Source organism: Schistocerca americana, chromosome 6 (genome assembly GCF_021461395.2).
Source record: "Schistocerca americana isolate TAMUIC-IGC-003095 chromosome 6, iqSchAmer2.1, whole genome shotgun sequence".
NCBI lineage: Eukaryota > Metazoa > Arthropoda > Insecta > Orthoptera > Acrididae > Schistocerca > Schistocerca americana.
The window spans coordinates 228,204,202-228,226,126 of record NC_060124.1 but is presented as its reverse complement, the minus strand read 5'-3'; the positions used below and the strand labels follow the sequence as shown (position 1 = coordinate 228,226,126).

Genomic DNA, 21,925 nt, shown 5'->3' with positions numbered 1-21,925 from the left:
ATGTCGCTACTGTGGTCTTAGATGTAGTCATCATTTACGCAAAAAACATAATCTGATAAAAACACATTAGTAAAGTACCTGTAGCAGACATTTAAAATTGATAACTATCATAGAAACCAATTGTGATACATTAAAAGACGAATACAGTTACCCATATAAAATTATTAATTTATTTATTATATTAATTGTTGACCTAATTCACCATAAAAAGGATCGGTCCTATTCTCTTCATATATTTCCTTATAATAATTTTATATGGGTAACTGTATTCGTCTTTTAATGTATCACAATTGGTTTCTATGATAGTTATCAATTTTAAAAGTCTGCTACAGGTACTTTACTAATGTGTTTTTATCAGATTATGTTTTTTGCGTAAATGATGACTACATCTAAGACCACAGTAGCGACATCTAGGGAAGACGTAGGCAAACAGATTTCTGGCAGCTACTGTACTTCAGTAGCCAGTTGCAATAATGACTGTGTGGACGATGTGGCCTATTCTACACCTTATTTTAGATCTAGGTGACGATGCTGTGCTGATTATATTTATATGTTTTGACTATGCCATTATGGCCTTATCACTTTAGGACATGGTGTAAAAAAGGTACGTTTTACGGTATTTTATCTGTACATTTCCCTGGTTGTATGACAGTATATTGTGATACGTATTGCTGTATGATGTTGAAAGACGTACTGCTCACTAGGTGTAAAATATATTTGTATATTGTAGATCTGAGGATGGTCATTACAGACTGAAACTGGTCATCGTCTAGAGAATTGATATTGTGATCAAAGACTGGAATAAAAAACATTTGACAGTATCGGATCACTGTTTATATATGCGACCATGTTGCAGTTGGTCAAAATAACTTTGACCAGTAAGTAAACCATCTTCAAAATTTTGAAGATCAGTATGCCCGTGCAACATTATGCCTCTTCACAGCATAACATCTCAACTATCAAAACGATCATATTCGACAATGTACCAGACTGCATTACATGTTGCCACCTCTAGCCATATGAGGGACCCGTCGAGCATTGTTCAGCATAACCGGTCCGGTGCTGAAGTTAATTTCGCCCTTAAGTTTGCACACCGATCATAGTAGCAACAATCTCTCACAACTTTCATTACATCAAAACTCATACAATATAAAATCAAAGTGTGCTCTCTCAGTTATTAATGTTTTACAAAGTACAAAAATTGTGAACACTGGTTTGCAAACTCTGGCTATACAAGCATGTAAATGAGCCGAGTTATATTTCTCACAGACGTTTATCCGCCTATCGTTCGGAAAGTCAGCTTTTCTTTTTGTCCTTAGAGGAAGGTCTTTGCCATCTGACTGTGTGTGGACGCCAGTGACCGCTTAGCGGACCCTGCCTGCCTGTACTGACAGTGTGTGGGCTGGCAGGCAGCGGTCGGGACAAGCACTCAAACCACCAACTGACCGCGAGCCCATCGCCCACACACAGGTGAGTGGGTCGGAACTGACCCGCTCTGCAAGCGTGTCAGTAGACCGGACAGCCTATGGATGGAGACCTTCAAAGAAAGTGGTTACAGCTATCTGGTGTGTTCTCTCCTTGTGGTTAGGTCGCAAGCCCACCCAGGATGACATGCCGTCACGCAAGCCATTGGAAAGTATCCTTTGTTAAGCGAAGCTAGGACGTTCTAGAAGCCCTTGCCATCTTTGAGATTCTAAGTCTTCATGGGGTTCTATCCTGCAAAAGTTTGCTGTCATATTTGGAAATTCATAAAGATAAACATATAAATTCTTTGGATAAAATTTTTTGTGGAATAGTGGTCATGAACCCCTATGATCCACCTCCTCTCCATAGCCTCCCCCCCTCCCCCCCCCCCCCCCGAGCCCCAATCCTGATGTCTAATGAACTTCTTTCTTCAAGTGGATGCAGTATTTGTAAACCATCGCCGGCTTCTGTGGCCGAGCGGTTCTAGGCGCTTCAGTCCGGAACCGCGCTGTTGCTAAGGTCACAAGTTCGAATCCCGCCTCAGTCATGGATGTGTGTGATGTTCTTAGGTTAGTTAGGTTTAAGTTGTTCTAAGTCTAGGGGACTGATGACCTCAGATGTTAAGTCCCATAGTGCTTAGATCCATTTGAACCATCTTTGTAAACCATCAACAGCTACGCAAAGGCAATTCTTTTCCCATCACATTACATAGAGCTGGGCCATTTACACTATCAAAAGCAGACTACATGATGTAGTGTGGCAAGAAGTAGATGTCATGGCCAGATTTTAGCAAATGGTTTGTAATGGTCCTAGCTGATACTCTGGGTGGAACATTGGTCTTAATGTGTACTACGGTCGTCGCGTGGTCGGTAATGGCCGCTCGTTTGATGCTGAGGTATAGGCATGATTATGTACGCTATTTTCGTCCTCAACCAGGACAAAATACATTTCACCTTCAATGGGCCACTGGAACCAATACGGCTACCACCTGATACCTCACTTCAAACTTTTGGGTATGCTTCGAACGTACCATCAAGCCTCTTGCAGAGCCACAATATGACCTCATTGAAACTGAGTCAACTGTGTGAATCATGCCTTCGCCAGTAATTTGTTACGAGTTTTAATCCTCAGCAAATGCTTTCTATTCCATCCACCGCAGTGTGGTTTGAACAATTGCATAAGGTCCTCTTTCAGTGTCCCATGCAAGTTTGTTATTTCTACACCACATTGTTAGAGGGTTCACGTAGTAAGCCAAACTCTTGTGTTTACTGTTCTGAATATATGAAAGTATGTCTTCAGAAAAATGGTTTGTGTAAGTATCCCTTTTCTTCATGACGTTTGGACCCAAGAGTGATATATAACGCTATCTGACCATGTTTTAAACGCATATTCAAGAGTAGTTAGTACATACTTTGTGCAACAGAAAGAGATATGAGCATAAATGAATATTTGGGTTAATTTTATGATTACAGTTTACCTCTAGCAGTTCTCAATCTGTAGGTGAATCATGTGCAGTGAGCATGATCATGGTTAACTCTACTTAATTTACTTGTTTGTATATCTACATTATCAATGAATCTTTTTAGAGCTATAAGTCTCAGGATTTATAATTATAAAATATTTCAGGTCAAGGTGCAGCTTATAATTAAGAGGAGGTGGGTTACAAAAAAATTTTTGTTTATAACGGATTTGATGGTGAAATACTGTTAGTGAAGGTGGATCTGCTAGTAAATTGATTTATTTAATTTAACTGATATTGGACCTGAGGCGTGTACACATCGCCTGTCGCTCTCATTATTGATTATTCTATTTTAATTATTTTTAGGTAGCTTCAACTTAGATAAGTCAACTTAGACAAGTTGTAACACCAATATACTGGAAAGTGTATCTAGGAAGAAGTTCAAGATATAATTTATTAGTGAAGTATTTCACTTACACTGAAAATATTTCTGTGCAAATAAGGATGTCTTGATTATTTATTTTATTATATTGATTTTCTGTTTATTTGATTATGTAATTTAAATAATTTTGTTTTTTTGTCTCAGTATATTTTATAGAATTAATCTTTTATATTGTAGTATACTGGTAATGTAAGTGATTTATGAAATATTATTTTAAATTTTCTAAAGTAGATATTATTTATTGTACTAAAATGCAGACTTTCACGGCCGGAAATATCATGCATTATAATTATCCGGGCTGTTATGCCGTGGTCGGTTGATGAATTCTGTGTCGATTCTCAACGTTTCGTCTCCGACTGCGGGAGACATCTTCAAGGGGGTCCGTAGCTCGATGTGCCTACGGAAGAAATTATAGCCAGTGTAGAAGCAGGAATTCGCAGTGTGGATTCTGTAACAGCTGAAGAAATCCGTATAGAAACAGTGAGAATATTAGCCAATGCAAAACCGCCGAAAAGTAATATAACTGTGGGTGAGAGAAGAGCTTTGAAAACTCCTGAAGGACGACGATAGTACTTTGGTTCTCCCAGCTGACAAAGGAAGCGCAACGGTGGGTATGGATGTGGCCGACTATCAGAGTAAAATTACTGATCCACTGGATCCGCAAGCATATAGGAAGCTGAATAAGGACCCCACTAACAACGTTCTCAGAACTGTGTCGCGGTTAATAAAAAAGTCCTCCATTGAAGAGAGTGTACGGAAAGGTCTCTGCAATTTGGTTGCGCTACCACCGAGGCTTTATGGATTGCCCAAAATTCATGAAGAAAATGTGCCGTTAAGATCGATATTAAGTGCCATTGGTTCTCCCACCTATTCGTTAGCCAAGTTTTTGACTACGCTGTTAGAACCACATGTGGGCCGTTCGGACTCATATAAAGAATTCGACACATTTCATCAGCAGATTGAATGGCATAGTGGTCCAGCCGGAGGACATATTGGTCAGCTTCGATGTGGTATCTCTGTTTACCATGGTTCCACTTAATGATGTATTGGAGCAGCTGGATCGAATTTTTCCTGCCGGCATTTCAGAATTGTTTAAGTGTTGTTTGACCACCACATATTTCAAGTGGAATGAACAGTTTTATGAGCAAACGGATGGCGTGGCTATGGGAAGCCCCCTAAGTCCCGTAATTGCAAACTTCTTTATGGAGAAATTCGAAGAACAGGCCTTAGGTACTGCCAGCAAAAAACCAAATGTATGGTTCCGATACGTGGATGACACGTTTGTGCTGTGGAGATATGGTAGGGAGGAACTAAGCCGGTTCCACGAACACCTGAAAAGTATAAACACGAGAATTCAGTTTACAATGGAGGAGGAGGTAGACGGCAAATTACATTTCCTCGATGTGCTTGTTTTTAGAAACGAAAATGGTAGTTTGGGCCACTCAGTATACCGCAAACCCACGCACACGGACCGTTATTTGCACCGGGATTCGAACCACCACCCACAACAGAAGCGGGGTGTTATCAAGACGTTAGCGGACAGAGCTAGAAATATTTGTGAACCTGAGTTGCTCGACGCTGAGATGGAACATCTCCACAATGCACTAATGAAGGACGGATATTAGTCCGCCAAAATAAAACGTGCGTTGAGGCAGCCACGCAGAAATCATACTGACGTACAGGCTACTGCAAAATCTAAGGTTTTCCTGCCGTTTGTTAAAAATGTAACGGAAAGAATAGGGAGGATCTTGACGAAGCGGAATATTACCGTAATTTACAAGCCCACCAGGAAGATACAGGAATACCTTAAGCCTGCCAAGGACGCTCGCAAACCATTGGAAAAAGCTGGAGTGTATAGGATCCCATGCAGCTGTGGTGATGTTTAGGTGGGTACCACTAAAAGAACGGTTTCTAAACGTTTGGAAGAGCAGAAGGGAAATTGTAGAAGAGGAGAAACGGAACGATCAGCTGTTGCAGACCATGCTTTCCAGCCAGGGAACCACAATATTCGTTTCGAGGAGACGCAAGTACTAGCGGCCACAAGCGGATATTAGGAAAGGCTCTACAGGGAGGCAATCGAAATCGCTAAACACCCAAATAATTTCAGCCGAAAGGAGGAGGGCGTGAAATTAAACGGCATATGGATGCCGGTGTTAAAGAAGATGTGTACCACCCGTCCACTACTGGGTGATGGCAACGGCGATCGACGGCGACGGAGAGCGGCCAATTGCACTGACGTTTTCAAAACACGTGACGTCACGCCGCGACGTGGGAGCGCGCGGACACGGAATTTAGCGGCAGTCAGTAGCGAGCCAGTGGGTGTGTTGGACCTTCCATAGAGCTACGGACCCCCTTGAAGATGTCTCCCGCAGTCGGAGACGAAACGTTGGGAATCGACACAGAATTCATCAACCGACCACGGCATAACAGTCCGGGTAATTATAATGGACATTATTTATTGTACTTTTTATATCAGGGTTTATCAAAATTTTAGTATTTATTTTACTTGTCTTGATTTCGATTGATTTATAAATAATTTATAATTAATGTATCATAATTATTATTTTTATACAAATGAGATATTAATCATTTCCTAAGATATCTAGTTTCTTAGGAAAAAAATTAATTTCTTAAAGTTGGTTGTTTTTATTTAATTTTTTAAGTATAAATATTGACTTATTTATTCTTTAAGTGATAAGCTATAAAGCTATTAACCTATAATTTGCTTTTTATAATATAATAGAAACGAGCTATCTCTAAGATTACATTTTAGTTCTTTATTTATGTTTTGATTTTATAATTATTTTAAGCTTTTTATTAAGATTATTGATTTAATTTATTAATATTGGTAATAATAATGGAATTAATATATTTATTTGCATGAAAATTTTACCTTGTAAATTTATTATAAGGAACTAGGCAAAATTGATTCCACCTGTTTATCAAAATCATGTCCTCTTCAAAATATTTTGAGGTCTGGCCCACTCACTGAGTGAATTTTTAAAGAGCCATGGTATTTTGACTGTGCAAAAGATAGCATAATCACTAGTCTCTTAATTAGTGGCTGCAATGAATGGCTTGACAAGAAATCAACTGTCTCTTAATAAATTTTTGAATTTAACTTCCGAGTCAAAAGGCTTAAATTCTTCTTTAGGATGAGAAGACCCTATAGAGCTTAACATTTCATTTTCATATAATTTTTTGTTTGTCTTTCTATATTTAATGATAATGTTTTGTTGGGGTGACATGAAGAATAGATAAACTCTTCATTATTATATCATTGATTTATGTTTGTTGTTTTGATCCATAATTTATGCTTATAAGATTAAGTTACCTTTGGGATAACAGGGTAATCGTTTGGTATTGATTATTTTTTTTTAGTTTAATTTTGTTGAGTTCTTGGATTTGTTCTTTAATAATTACTGCTATAGGTTCAGTTTATTTAAGTTCTTATCACTCAATTTTTTTGTTTTTATGGTTTTGAATTTAATAATTATACTTTATTGTTCATTTGCTAGACTAAGACTATTGTTTTGTGGGATCAATGATATGAAGTTTTTCATCTTAGGCTGTGAATATATTTTCTATTTGTTCTATGAGTTCTTTTTCTTTGTTCTTTTCAAGAACTATATTTTTTATTTTAGGTATATATTATTTAATAATTGATTATAGAGTTTTATTGAATGAGAACTTTTTAATTTGAATGGTTCTATGGTTGTTATGACTTTAATTTTGGACTGAATGTCTCTTATTTTTATGTCTTTTGTTATATATATTTCTTCTTTGGTATTTACTATAAATCGTTTTATTATTGTTGTTTTAATATTTATTCTTTCAATAGGGTTTTTAATTATTAGTCCTAGTTTGATTAGAATTTTATTGGGATGAGATGGTTTAGGTTTGGTTTCTTATTGTTTAGTTATTTATTAGCAAACTGTAAAATCTTACAGTGCTTGTATGTTAACTGCTCTTTCTAATCGGATTGGTTATGTTGCTGTTTTAATTTCTATTGCTTGAATATTACATTTTGGTGGTTTAAATTATATTTATTATTATGATTTTATTTCTAGTTCTTTTGGAATAAAGCTTATTACCACATTAATTGTTTTGACAGCTGTAACCAAGAGAGCTCATATTCCTTTTTCTTCTTGTCTTCCTGTTGCTATGGCTGCTCCTACTCCTGTTTCTGCTTTAGTTCAATCTTCTACTCTTGTTACTGCATAGGTTTGTTTGTTGATTCGTTTTAGACCAATATTAGATACTTATAATTGTGGTTCATTTTAACTTTTATTTGCTTGTATTAGTATATTTATAGCTGGATTGGGTGATAAGTTAACACCTTTCTGTACAATGCTTGAAATATAAAGTTCCAAGGCAGACACATTGAACATAATATGATCAGCAACAAACAATCCCAGGATCTCAAGGTCGTCACTTATCTTCTGACATGAGAAGCATTTGGAGGATGCCCAAATTTTACTGCTGATGAGTTCTGCAAAACTGATGGCAATTGTGCCTTGCATTAATTAACATGCCTGTTGAAGGCAGATGATGGATAAGACTTCATACACACAGTGCAAAATGCATACAATGCCATGTAAATAGTGATCTCTTTGAACATGAATACATGAGTGATGCAGGGATGTAAATACATCACAGAAGACTCAATTCAATGTATAGTTATTACAGGAACGAGTACAACTGTACATACATGCTCCATCTGGCATACAAGGCAGCGAGAGTCTAATGTATTCAACTCGCCTATTATTCGGATCGATTAATGGAAACCTAGTTCCATACCATGGGCATCATTAATGTTAAGTTTGTTCACAAGTAAAAGCACATTAAAGACATGAAAATGCAGCAGGCAAATATTACGTCAAATTGCAGCTGCAGTCTCACTATACTTCTGCGGCTGATTACGGTTTTAAGGAGACTTATCATCTATGAGATCAGTCTCCTATTCCCCCCTCCCCCCCAGGAAGCAATAAATTCACCCCACCTGCCTGCATTTAGAGTAAATTGTGTGTGCAAGTGTGAAAAAGTATTTACATAGCAGTAACTGAGGCGGGACAGGGGTACCAGCGCGGTATGTACAGTCGTGGACAAAACGAGCGAGACCTCTCGCCTTTTCGTTATGCTGATCCGCACAGCTTTAAAGTCTGTTACACAGCATAACAGGCAAGGCGACCAAGTGCTACCAACATACTATGCACAGGTGTGAAATTGAAAAACTATCCGAAATTTGTCAGACTGTTTTCAATCATGTGTAAGACTTTTTAATGCTGATTTAGTGTGTTAAGCACAACACCTAAATATAAGATATAAATGAAAGAAGAAACACTAATTAGTATGAACTGTACTAATAAAAATCAATTTCAGCTTATCGAGATAACATAACTGTTTTAGTATGACAAAGGAACTCAGATCGTTACGAATTAGCAAAATATTATGCGCATTCGACCGCGAAATGGTCTGTGTCACCGTTCAGACCAGTTATACCGGATTACCGTTGCTGACCTACCATGAAAGTGTGCAAATTTAGTAATGCGTGAAGATTCATAACGAAATTCAGTTAGAAATAATTCAGTGACACACTTAAGTCAATTCAATTTTTGACAAAAGCGGAAAAAGTAGGCAGTAACAAGTATGAAATTCTACAAGAGTTTCATATCGACATCCACAGGGCGCCGGTACAGAATAATAAAGGTAGCAATAAAACGTATTGGGGGCGCGAGAATTTCTTAAAATTCCTTTACTGATAGTCTATCAGCCACCATCGACATTAGAACCGAAAACAAACCTGACCTCCCTTGCAGTAGCAAACACCTTTCACTACGCTAGCAGACAACCCAGGCAAACAGCCCTCTATTATTACCCCAGACATGAATAAGCCGGCAATTTCGCAATGAAAATGGCAAAATGATCTGCAGTTTCTGTTACACAGAGCTTTCTGGACTCAAAAACATGAATTGTCTACCTTTATGTCACCGCTTATGTAACAATCATTCGAGATGTTTATCGAAATAACAAAAAACTGTTATTAACGAGTAAATTTAGTAGGATAATTCTGCACCACCCCAGGAAATAAACGGCGACGTAGCTGCCAAACGTATTCTACAATGTTTTGAATTCTCCATTAAGACTTGTCACAGCCAGAAAAAGTTTGTTAGCCGAAGTGTTCCTTAGGGTAGCTAGCAATGGGAATGCTCGCACATCTAAAACGTGGTGGCGTTAATAGTGGAATCTGAATTACCACGTTTATAGGCAAATTGATTTTATTTGCATTGTTGTAGTCGTGATTTGGATCGAAAGCATAGCTACGATTAATTTGCTGATGTATCGACTGCAACTGGAACATTTCGAATAAAGAGTAGGGGAAATTATTATGCGGCCCTCATCTTCAGTAACCGTGGTAGCTATTTTCGTTGTGAGGGTTTCGTCACGTAAATCGGTAAAAATGGAACCCTACTAGTCTCACATTCTTCACCGTCTATCTGTCTACCCAACCCTTAAAACCCGTTTACCTCGAGTACAGGTGGACATAATAAGCGGAAATGTATCGCACTTCCTGCGGTATACGGTCCCTTGGTGGTGTAAAAAAGTGAGCTATGTCAACGCAATCTAAAGATATGGCCGTTCATGTAAAGAAAATTTACGCTAATGGTCAAAAAATGGCTCTAAGAACTATGCCACCAAACTGCTTAGGTCATCAGTCCCCTAAATATAGAACTACTTCAACCTACGTAACCTAACACCCATCCACGCCCGGTGAAGGATTCGAACTGACGGCGCGAGGAGCCGCGCGGCTAACCATCGCCGGCAAGCTGTTAATATCATCTGGTGTTAATAAAAAGTTATTCACTTCTGGTGAACGATTTTATTCGCAGTTCATTTAAGAAAGAATAGCTAAAATATATTTGATGTTGCGGAAGAGGAAGGACGCCTAATTCATTTCCCCTTGTCTTTATTCATGATGTTAGATTCGCAATCTGAGCATACGTACTATCCATAACCACACTGTAGATCCAGGTCATAGTCACAGATATGCGAATACAACACATTGGATTATACTTGAGGTATTTCGTTTCCTACGAAGTGGTGGCACACGATGCTGTGGCGTCTTCGAAACGCGAGTTTCTCCAGTGCTAGCTATCTAAGCACATCAGCTGAGCGAACTTGCATAGTATGTTGGTAGCACTTCGTCGCCTTGCCTATTATGCTGTGTAGCAGACTTTAAAGCTGTGCGGACCATCATAACAAAAAGGCGAGGGGTCGCGCTCGTTTCGTCCACGACTGTACCTGGCAGAATGTGGAAATCCGCCTCAAAACCACGTCTAGGCCGGCCAGCACACCGCCCCTCGTCATTAATCCGGCAGGTGGATTGGAACCGGGACCAGCGGCTCTCCCCGTCTCGGAAGCAGCCGCTTTAACGCGCACCCGTATCTCGGTTGGTCACCGTACTTTTCTAATTGACTGCATGAGAATTCCCATGACAAACCATCCTCAAATGAAGTTACTACACCAGTTGTCCACAGCAAAAAGGTGGAAGCAACAGCCACGGCTGCTCACGAAGACCATCCGGAAACTCAGACATCAACAGACTGGAACGCTTCGCGTCGTTCAAGCGGTGAACAACGCCGCGGCCGCGCAGCCGTGCTGGCTTAAAATTGGCTCTCAGCTCTACCCCCCCCAAAAGCACAGGTGACCCGAAAGTCCGTTAGCATTTGACAATTCAGTACTTCATCTACATCTACATCATATTCCGCAAGCCACCCAATGGTGTGTGGTGGAGGGTATTTTCGGCACCACTATCTGATCCCTCCAACCCTGTTCCACTCGCGAATAGTGCGTGGGAAGAACGATTGTCGGTAAGCCTCTGTATTTGCTCTAATTTCTCGAATTTTCTCAAATGGCTCAAATGGCTCTGAGCACCATGGGACTCAACCTCTAAGGTCATCAGTCCCCTAGAACTTAGAACTACTTAAACCTAACTAACCTAAGGACATCACACACATCCATGCCCGAGACAGGATTCGAACCCGCGACCGCAACTGTCGCGCGGTTCCAGACTGTAGCGCCTAGAACCGCTCGGCCACCCCGGCCGGCGGGACTTAATATATGAGGTCATCAGTCCCCTAGAACTGAGAACCTAACTAACCTAAGGACATCTCACACACCCATGCCCGAGGCAGGATTCGAACCTGCGACGTAGCAGTCGCGCGGTTCCGGACTGAACCGCCTAGAACCGCTCGTCTACCGCAGCCGACTCAAATTTTCTCCTCGTGGTCAACACGCGAGATGTGTGTGGGGGGGAGTAATATGTTGTACGACTCCCCCTGAAAAGTGCTGTCACGAAATTTCTATAGTAAATATCTCTGTGATGCACGACGCCTCTATTATAACGTCTGCCAGTGGAGTTTGTTTAGCATCTCCGTAACGCTCTCTCGCCAGCTAAACGACCCCGTGACGAAACGCGCCGTTCTTCGTTGGGTCTTCTCTACCAGTCCTACCTGATAGGGATCCCACACAGACGAAGAATACTCAAGAATCGGGCGAACAAGCGCCTTATAAGCCACTTCTTTCGTGGATAAGTTATATTTCCTTAATATTCTTCCGCTGAATCTGAGTCTGGTGTCTGCTTTTCCCACTATCTGTTTTCTGTGGTCATTCTACTTAAGCTCGCTCTGGGTAGTTACGCCTAGATATTTTACGGTAGACGATGTCTCCAGGTGTTTGTCATCAACTGTGTAGCTGTACAGTAGTGGATTTCTTTTCGTATGTAGGCGCAATATGTTACATTTATTTACGTTCAGGGTCAACTGCCAGAGCCTTCACCATTCATCAATTCTCTGCAGGTCGTTCCGCAAATTCTTACTACCTTCTGGCGTTGCTACTTTGGTATAGACAACTGCATCATCTGCGAATAGCCTTAAGGAGCATTCGACGCTTTCTACTAGATCATTTATATATATTGTAAACAGCAACGGTTCTATCACACTTCCCTGTGGTAGTCCGGATATTACCTTTACCTCTGTCGATTTAGTTCCATTAAGAGCGACGTGTTGAGTTCTGTCTGCAAGAAAGTCTTGAATCCAATCGCAAGTCTGCTCCGATACTCCGTAAGCTCGTATTTTTTTCATTAAACGGCAATGCGGGAAAGTGTCTATTGTGTCTCACTGTTTAGAGGCACAAAACGCGTAGGTGTTTTCAGCTCGTTACTAAACGCAAATAAGTAGGAGGCCGAGTTGATAGGAGCTGAAGGAGTCCAGGTTGCAATAATATGCGGTACGGCACACTGTTAGAGAGAAGGATTATTATTCAGGAAACACATAGTACAATAAAATTACTTATCTTCAGTAGTTTATAGGACTGCCGCTGCGGCTATGAACTGACAATCTCGTAACATGGAATACCATGAACTAATACAACATATTCTCAGGGACTAAGCCTGATGGGCCCTCCACAGAGAATCAGTGCAAACATTACAGAACTGGCTGAGGGCCGATTATGAAAGTGCGTCTGCCTAGGTTGAAATATAGCGAACAAGTGAGCGAGGCACACTCCAGTTCCGTCGAGCTGTACAGCCCGCTAGAGTGCGCTGTGCTCGGCAGACGACGGGCTGCCAATCTTGTGTTGGCGCGGCGTTGTAGTAGTATCTGTGGCAATGATACTACAGCGTCAAATGCCTTAGTGAAATCAAGGAACACGGCATCAACATGAGCGCCGTTGTCCACTGCGCTGTGGATCTCATGGAGGAACAGAGCGAGCTGAGTTTCCCAGGATCTCTGTTTGCGGTATCCATGTTGATTTTTATAGAGGAAATGTTCGTTTTCCAAAAACGTCATAATTCTTGAGCATAAAGCATGTTCCATAATTCTACAACAGATTGACGTCAACGATATAGGTCTATAATTGTGTGGATCTGTGTTACGGCCTTTCTTATAAACGGGAATGACCTGCGCTTTTTCCAGTCGTTAAGTACCTTTCGTTGCTCAAGCGATCTACGATATATTACTGCTAGAAGGGGAGCAAGTTCTTTCGCATAATCTTTATGGAATCTTATAGGTACCTCATCTGGTCCTGAAGCCTTTCCACTACTAAGCGACTGTATCTGCTTTTAAACTCCGCGATCGTTTATCTCAGTGTCTGCCATTTCGATATTTGAAAGAGGATTGAAAGGAGGGACAGTGTTACGATCTTCCGCAGTGAAACAACTTCGGAAGACCGAATTCAGTATTTCGGCCTTCTCGCTGTTATCTTCCGTTTCGGTGCCGGCTTGGTCACTGAGAGAATGAATAGATGTTTTTAACCCACTTCCTGATTTTACATAAGACCAATATCTCTTAGGGTTTTTACTCAGGTCGGTGGAAAGGCTTCACGGCATAATGTGGGTAGAGAGGTAAAAAGTGACACACATGCTTGAAATGAATGGTAATTTACTGAAACCAAAAAATGTTCACAAAATGACCAACTGACGGCGCTTCGTAAGACACAAAAACAATAATTAGCATTATAATTGATTTTTAGCAAAGGCTGCATTCTTTATAACAAATGCTCAACATTTCGGCCTTCATTTCATCAACAATATCAGTTGTCGAGGAACAATGTTGTGAACAGTGCTGTACAGTATATCAGTAGGTATGGTCAGAAATTGCCGTCGGATATTGTCTTTTACCATCCTTAATGAGATCGGACAATCGCGGTAGACCTGCGACTGCAGGTAACCGCACAACCAATAACCACGTGGATTGAGATCTGGGGACCTGGGAGGCCAAGCATGACAGAAGAGCGGCTCAGCACGCGATCCTCACCGAACGATGTGCGCAAGTGATCTTTCACACGTGTCGCAATGCGAGGTGGAGCCCCTTCCTGCATAAAAGTCGTACGTTCCAGCAGGTGTTTGGCAACCAGGCGTACCTCGCACCTGTCCCTTTAACAGTTTGGAAATCTTTCCTTGAAGAAAAACGGTCCGACCGCGATTGATGAGGTAAATCCACACCACACCGTGACTTCCTCGTCGCAACAGGGTTTCCACGAGGGTTCTAGGAGTTTTTTTCCTTTATTGTGATTTCATTCACCTGCCCCATATGGGCAGGAGAGGGCTGTCAGCGGCACAATCCTCCGCTCTTCAGCCGAGTGACATGACAGCTAAGACAAGAATAAAATGTTACATATATAAGGCGATAAAAAAGGAGAACACAAAACAGAGTAAGGGGAGATAATGGAGGTAAAAATACACTGGTATGAAGACGTTCATGGGGAGACAATTAAAAAAGTCATCATAAAGTTAAAAAACACAGTTGGCGATACTTAAAACACAGAGAAGACACTGAAGGCACACGCACAGGTTAAAAGTCGGCTACAGAATTAAAAACACTCCCGAACAACACACTTAAAACCCACTTGGATCACACACAATGAAGAATGGGGTTCTAGGATTTTCGGTTGTCCATTTTATACACAATTCTCAATTCTCTTGCGGTGTCACTGACATGTTGTTGTCCAGCGCCATCTGTTGACCAGTTTTTGCACTTTTTGATTTCGGTAAAACTCCATGTCATTTCAGGAGTGTGTGCCAATTTTTGCCTCTTTGCCTATATTATTCCGTGAATTAGTGCATTTTCAAATGTTAACGGACTTCCGGGTCACCCTGCACATACCTCTCCACTGACACGCGTTCACTCAACTAGTCAAATATTGCGATACCTTCAGTAAACGATCATTTGGTACAGAACATCTATGCAATGTGCTTGCGATTCATAATACGCATTAGAAAGGGTAATTTTGAAAGTTGACAGTGCGACAAGCAACTTTCAACGTGCTATTTTTCACTATTGTACATTTCTTTCTGCGAACACCCCATTCCTTCTATGTTAGTTTTTCCTAAGAGTTTCGTTTAAATAAATAACTTAAAGTGGTCCAAGCAAATCTAGAGAGATGGCGCAGTAGTAAGACCCTGGACTCTTGGACTGGATGGCAGGGGTTCAAATCCCCATCTGGCCATCCTGGTTTAAGTTTTCTATGATTTCCTTCAATTGCTTAAGGCATAAAAACCGGTACGGTTCTTTTGATAGGGACGCGGTCGATCTTCCTCTCCCTTGTTGTCCTTCCGGAATCTGAACGCGTGCCCCACTTCCTTCTTTTCTTTCTGTTCCTGTTAAGCAATGTGACGCTCTTGTAATATAATGCTCATTTACGAAACACCTTCACTACTAACCAGTGTTCAGTGGTGCCCAGAAAGAGCGGAAAAGTTATATTCCAGTTCCACTGTGATAGTACAGTGTTGTTCATAAAAACGCAGAAAGACAAATTAACAAAACAGAATATACAAATAAAAGACAAATTCTAGTGCGTAAGCGCTCTTATGTGCTGTCCACAAACGAACAGATTTATCCGCCTGAATCTATTCGGAACTAGGCGCCACCAGTGCAAACAGCCTCGTGGGGCAGCTGCTCAGTTTCAAAGCAATCTCAATCTGACGGTGGCGAGCCTTCCAACGCTGAACGGAAATCACAGCTACAGCTGAAAAAGCAGAGCCGGCTTTATCGCTGACAACAGATAGGCCTTATCAGGATTTATTGCGAGAAAGATTTATCTGAAGTTCTCTGGAGAAAGCTTGTACTGTCACAGAGATACATCAGCTACTCGTCTTTGATTTGGTGTCTACACGTGACCACTGAGTGAAAGCAACGTACAGTATATTCTTAACTTGCTATTGTAATAGGAGTGGAGCTTTCATGGCACCAGACGAAATAGTCATAAGGTCTGTAAGCACCCAGTGGTTTCGTGTTGTAGCTTTTTCTTTCATTCGTGTGTTACACTGTTATTCACACCGTAACCATTGTTGATATTTGGAGACAGTAATCGGTAACAAGGCCAGCTGCTAAAGTTAGTCGAGTGTACATACTCTTGGATGATCACGAAGCTACGTTGTGTAGAGTAGCAGTCAGAATTGTAATATATGTAAGAACAAATCACTTACCAACGGGAACTGCGATCGCAGCATTGGAAAAGTCTGCCGTGCGGTTCTAGGCGCTTCAGTCTGGAGCCGCGTGACCGCTACGGTCGCAGGTTCGAATCCTGCCTCGGGCATGGTTGTGTGTGATGTCCTTAGGTTAGTTAGGTTTAAGTAGTTCTAAGTTCTAGGGGACTGATGACCACAGATGTTAAGTCCCATAGTGCTCAGAGCCATTTGAACCATTTTTTTGGAAAAGTCTCTCTTCAGGTGTGAAAGCCTATTTTCCAAAAATTGCGGGTGCAGCTTAATACGGACTTGTGGGTATTGAGAAAGAAGCACTGCAATGTTCAAACTACCTTTCGGACTATTTTGTCTTATATATATAAGTTTATTGAATAAACTTCTTCATCACGTATATCTGCATAATATTTTTCCCCTGTCTACTGCTACCGGCTATGCAAGTAACAAGTTCTCTTCAGCAATACAGGAAAAATTATGATTCCTCTGTTAATCAGTTACACACGCAGGGCCATTCTTTATTGAAAAAGCGACCAAATTTTCTGTGACCGGAGAATGTGGTGATATTTGTGTTGGACGAGTTGGACTAGAGTAGATCGATATTAACATCATGCGCACCTTACTTTAAAGCAATAACCTATTGTAACCTTCGATAAAATCGAACCCTAAAATTGCTCGCCACTGTTCTATACTCCACTGAGGCATTTCCAACCAGCGAAAACTGTCAGCAGCACTGTTAACTGGACAACCTGAATAGTACTTACATTAGTTCTGAAGCACTGAATCTGACAAAGACAACTGAATAGAGATGGACTATTATTCAGCTTTCTGGTTATTGGCAGTTAAAAGAAATTCATTCAAAATTCATCTCTTGTAGCAACCATGTCTCTGAAATAATGAAAGTAAGCTTAGTAATTATTTCAGTTAAATGCGCTGACGAAAGTACTTTCCGTATGGAAAAGTGTGATGTAGCTACTTCCGAATGTGCCTGCCGTCAATAATCAATATTTACGTGGTACTACCCATAAATCGACTTTTCCTTCAGAACAAAATCTCAAATTTGAAAAAGAATGCCTATTGACTTCTCACGCTATAAAAACAATACAGAAACTGTCATTAAATGATACAAGTGATCGAAAAATCAGACTGATTTCACCATTTTTGTTACACAGCTCTCACAGCTCACGCAATGTTACAGGACAGACTTAATTATTTAATATACAGGGTGATCCCGTGATGGCGTTACAAACTACGAAGGGTAATGGAGAATGGTAAATGTATCTGAGGTGTCACCGCCAGACACCACACTTGCTAGGTGGTAGCCTTTAAATCGGCCGCGGTCCATTAGTATACGCCGGACCCGCGTGTCGCCACTGTCAGGATTGCAGACCGAGCGCCACCACACGGCAGGTCTAGAGAGACGTACTGGCACTCGCCCCAGTTGTACAGCCGACTTTGCTAGCGAAGCTACACTGACCGATACGCTCTCATTTGCCGAGACGATAGTTAGCATAGCCTTCAGCTACGTCAATTGCTACGACCTAGCAAGGCGCCATAATCCTTTGCTATATATATATATTGTGGTTATAACCTGTACCGTCAAGAGAGATGTTCTACAATTGTGGATTAAAGTTAAGTATTCTACCAGTTACCTCCTGTTTTGCTAGTCTTATTTCTCTGACCTGTTCCAGACCTAACGCCAGTCAGCGTGTAATTAAACGCGTGCATTTCGGCCTCCTCTAGAAAAACAGTGTTGGCTCTTCTGCCAACACTACAGTATCAATTTGAAATAAAGGACCCTGGTCCGGAAAAGACCGAGTCGTAAAGTTAATAAGCGAAAATACAGTGGAATACATGTGTCGGTACAGTTATTGCTAATATTCTAGGGTAGGCAACTTTCATAGGTAACTCTATGCACCAAAACAAGAAAAAATTGTCTAGAAAACATGGGCTCCAAAATGCATAACTTAAGAGCTGTGAGCATTTGTTCGTCTTCGCTACCGTCGTCGTGCGACTACTAGGGCCTCCCGTCGGGTAGACCGTTCGCCGGGTGCGAGTCTTTCGATTTGACGCCACTTTGACGACTTGCGCGTCGATGGGGATGAAATGATGATGATTAGGACAACACAACACCCAGTTCCAGAGCGGAGAAACTCTCCGACCCAGTCGGGAATTGAACCCGGGCCCATAGGATTGACATTCTGGCGCGCTGATCGACCACTCAGCTACCGAGGACGGACTTTGCTCCTCTGAAACACATGTACTGTACAAGTGCCCACAGCCTTAAGTCACACATTTAAGTGCCCATGTGTACTAGACTTCTTTTTTTTGCTTTGGTTCATACTACCACCTTTGGAAGTTGCCCACCTTCGAGTCTTTGCAACAATAGTACCGGTACATGTATTGCACAGTCAGAGGTGTTAAAGAATTATTTGCGCTTATAACATTTGACTGTGTTTTCCGGACCAGGATCCCTTATCTCAAACTGACACTTTTACCTCTCTCCATCATTCGTTAAAGTTTGTAACATCACGGAGTCACGCTGTGTACAATGAAGCGAAGAATTTTTTTTTCGTACTGAATCATAACGAATTTTTTCAATGAACTCCATGCTATAAACGCTCCTTCAGCCATATTGTAATACTGATAAGTTTTGCTGAATCGGTACTATCCATAGGCTTAACAGTCGTGTAAACTAAACAGGTACACAACAGAAAATGTATTTAGTTCTTTAAAAAATAGTGTAAGTGACAAAGTTCCCTTTTGGGAAGGAATGAAAGAAGAGTAACTCACAAAATGAAAAAAGGATTGCACATCTAATAGTTATAAATGTAGTAAGACACAGCGAATTACTTTTACTCTTTAACACAGCAGACAGTGGGAAACATTGTTTTATACGTTTGTTGCAGCAGCAGATGGCCCGTCTCCGTACATAGCTTTCTAAACATATAATCGTGTACTCAGTGACTTCTATACGCTGCAGGTGTGTAAAGGGTTTTATAAAAACAATCTGTATACATTGTCACGGACACGAAAACAGATTTTTAAAGCTTAACGAACAGGCATTTTGCAATATGATTGTAGAAGAAATATTATTATCCATGTGCTGAGTAAGAGATCGGCCTAGTTTTCAAATCTATATCACAATACGATCATTTTCGGAAGAGTGGTATTCTGCTTATAAACGTAAACAGAACGCTAGTGGCGCTGGCGCCGGCAGAATCGGCATTGTGGAATGCTTACCTGGTTTCAGAGAAACCGGTGTTGCATAACAAAGAAATATCAAGTGTTTAATTCTTTGTTACGTTGTTTGACAGCCGAAGCAAAGTCTAAAGGGCGGTTATGCCTGACGGTGAAATTATCAGAAATGTACCGCGTGCGTCACTCTCGTTTAGGGTTACCAACCGTCCTGCTTTTTCCGGCCAAGTCCGGTTTTGCTGATTTTTGTCAGCCCGGTACTTTCGTTATTTAAGAAATCGTCCGGCATTTTTGGTAACGAAGCTGCATTTCATCATATAATGAATTACAGCGTAGCGCCATTGGATTGAATTATAAACTGCACACACTTGGCTATATATTTCTCACGAGGTTCGCTACCAGTAGTGTAATCGCTTAGGGAAACGATGCTCGCAAAGTCGACGTTTATGATATCTCGAATTAAATATTGTAGCTTGTCCCGATATTTTCACTTTTTGAAACAGTAGTTCGTTACTTAATCTTTTGAAGTTGACCTTTTCGGTGTTATCGTGTTTAGAAGTGTTGATTTATTGAGTACTGTTGCTATATACAATTGCATCCTACTAAATAGAAGTACGTCGTCTTCTCAGACAAACAGTAGTAACAGCAGAAAATCGAAATGCAAGTCTCAGACAAATTGTATTTGTAACAGTTAAAACCATTGCACCATTCTGTATCAGATTTTCAATGTATTATTTTCTGCTCTCATTGAGATTAGAGCATGCTTATTATCCCACTACGTACAAGGTAAACAATGTATTGATTCTAAAATAAAGTGTCTGGTTTTAAAATATGTCTTGATTTTGTGAAATACTGTCCTGCTTTTAATAATTTTGAGCCGGTAGCTCTGCTCTCTTTGTCACACACAGGGTAACTAGATTTCCTGAAAGTTTTACAGTCACGCCGCGCGGGATTAGCCGAGCGGTCTATGGCGCTGCAGTCATGGACTGTGCGGCTGGTCCCGGCGAAGGTTCGAGTCCTCCCTCGGGCATGGGTGTGTGTGTTTGTCCTTAGGTTAATTTAGGTTAAGTAGTTGTAAGCTTAGGGACTGATGACCTTAGCAGTTTGCCGTCAGGCTGACGTTCCTCGTTGTCTACCAAAGGCAATCGCCGAACTGCCGTAAACCTGACACGCTGGCTCCTGCAAGTTTGTGCCACACAGACAGTAGTGCACTCACCAGCTCTACTGATTTCAGCCGATAGTGCTTTCATCCTACACACTGTCAATCCTCACGCTCAGAACGTTGCCACATGCACGACGTTTTATCACACCTATGTCACGTAACGTGTCAATAAGAACTGCATCAGACAATTGGAAAGCGAACTTTTGGATTAATTGTCCGACAACTAAACATCTGAGCCAAAACGTCAAAAACAACAGTAACTGCTCTCTTTCTGTGCCATTTACATAGATAGGCTGACAGCTTTACATGGAAGCACAAAACGCACGTACCACTAAACGACTGAAATACACAGTTCAAAAAGGCTCCTCAGTTTCGAACAGGCAACTGAAGTCTAAAGTTACAGCTCTCACGATTTGAACGTTACTTCGTGTTAGTCTGCAAAGTTTAAAACCAAGCAGCGACCGCACAGTGCTCCTAACATTTGACAACAAGCATAAGCTACAGCGAGCCGTTACTTACTGCCTGTAGCACACGGCGAGCGCGTGGTAAATGTTCCGCTTCGTAACGACAGGCATTCTGCTCAGCCACCACTGACACGCTTAGCAAGAAAGTTGTTCTGGTGGGAAGCCGGCAGCAGATAACAAACGGCAGATAAATCCTGCCAGTCCGTTCATAAGTACCACTTCAGGCAACGTCTGCAGTACCAAATCAGACGCTTTTAACAGTGACGGTCAGCGTGATGTTTCTCCTAAACATAACGAATCACGTAACCGATAATGATTTCGAAGAAGTTGCGTGGCGGACTGCACCTATCAGATTATTGGGGACACCATCAAAGAACAAGTGATGATGACCCTCTGTGAAAGGTGGAACGGAACTGCTTAGTTAAGCAGTTTAAATAATTTAATATTTTTCGAGATACCAATGTGTAAGGTTGAATTCACTACCGGTGTGCTCCGGGATACACGGTAGGGGTCACGTGCAGGCGGGCTGTGAGCTGTGACGTCACAGTGAAACCTCACACCACGAAGCACCACACTGAAACAAATAGGCACACGACGAACACATATGTAACTCATACGTAGATACGAATGTCATCGACATTTTCCCCGTTTTAGTATAGAATTATTATTGTTACGCTTTATATTAGTCATACTATTTTTTTCTATGTCGGTAGAATGCTAGAGTAAAGCTTCCGAACTACATCTTTTTCAAATTTTA

At 41.1% G+C, this 21,925-nt stretch overlaps 1 protein-coding gene across 3 annotated transcripts in view; it reads right to left on the bottom strand.

Annotated features, from left to right (window-relative positions):
* LOC124619664 (medium-chain acyl-CoA ligase ACSF2, mitochondrial-like) overlaps positions 1-21,294 on the bottom strand; it is a 250,681-nt gene extending 229,387 nt beyond the window's left edge. For all 3 annotated transcript variants that reach the window (XR_006980107.1, XM_047146195.1, XM_047146196.1), the window contains exon 1: positions 21,224-21,294. Coding sequence is in view for 2 of the 3 variants with exons in the window: in XM_047146195.1 (XP_047002151.1) it covers positions 21,224-21,279 (56 nt within the window). In the remaining variant the exon portion in view is untranslated. The remainder of the gene's footprint in view (positions 1-21,223) is intronic.
* Between the last annotated feature and the right edge of the window lie 631 nt (positions 21,295-21,925).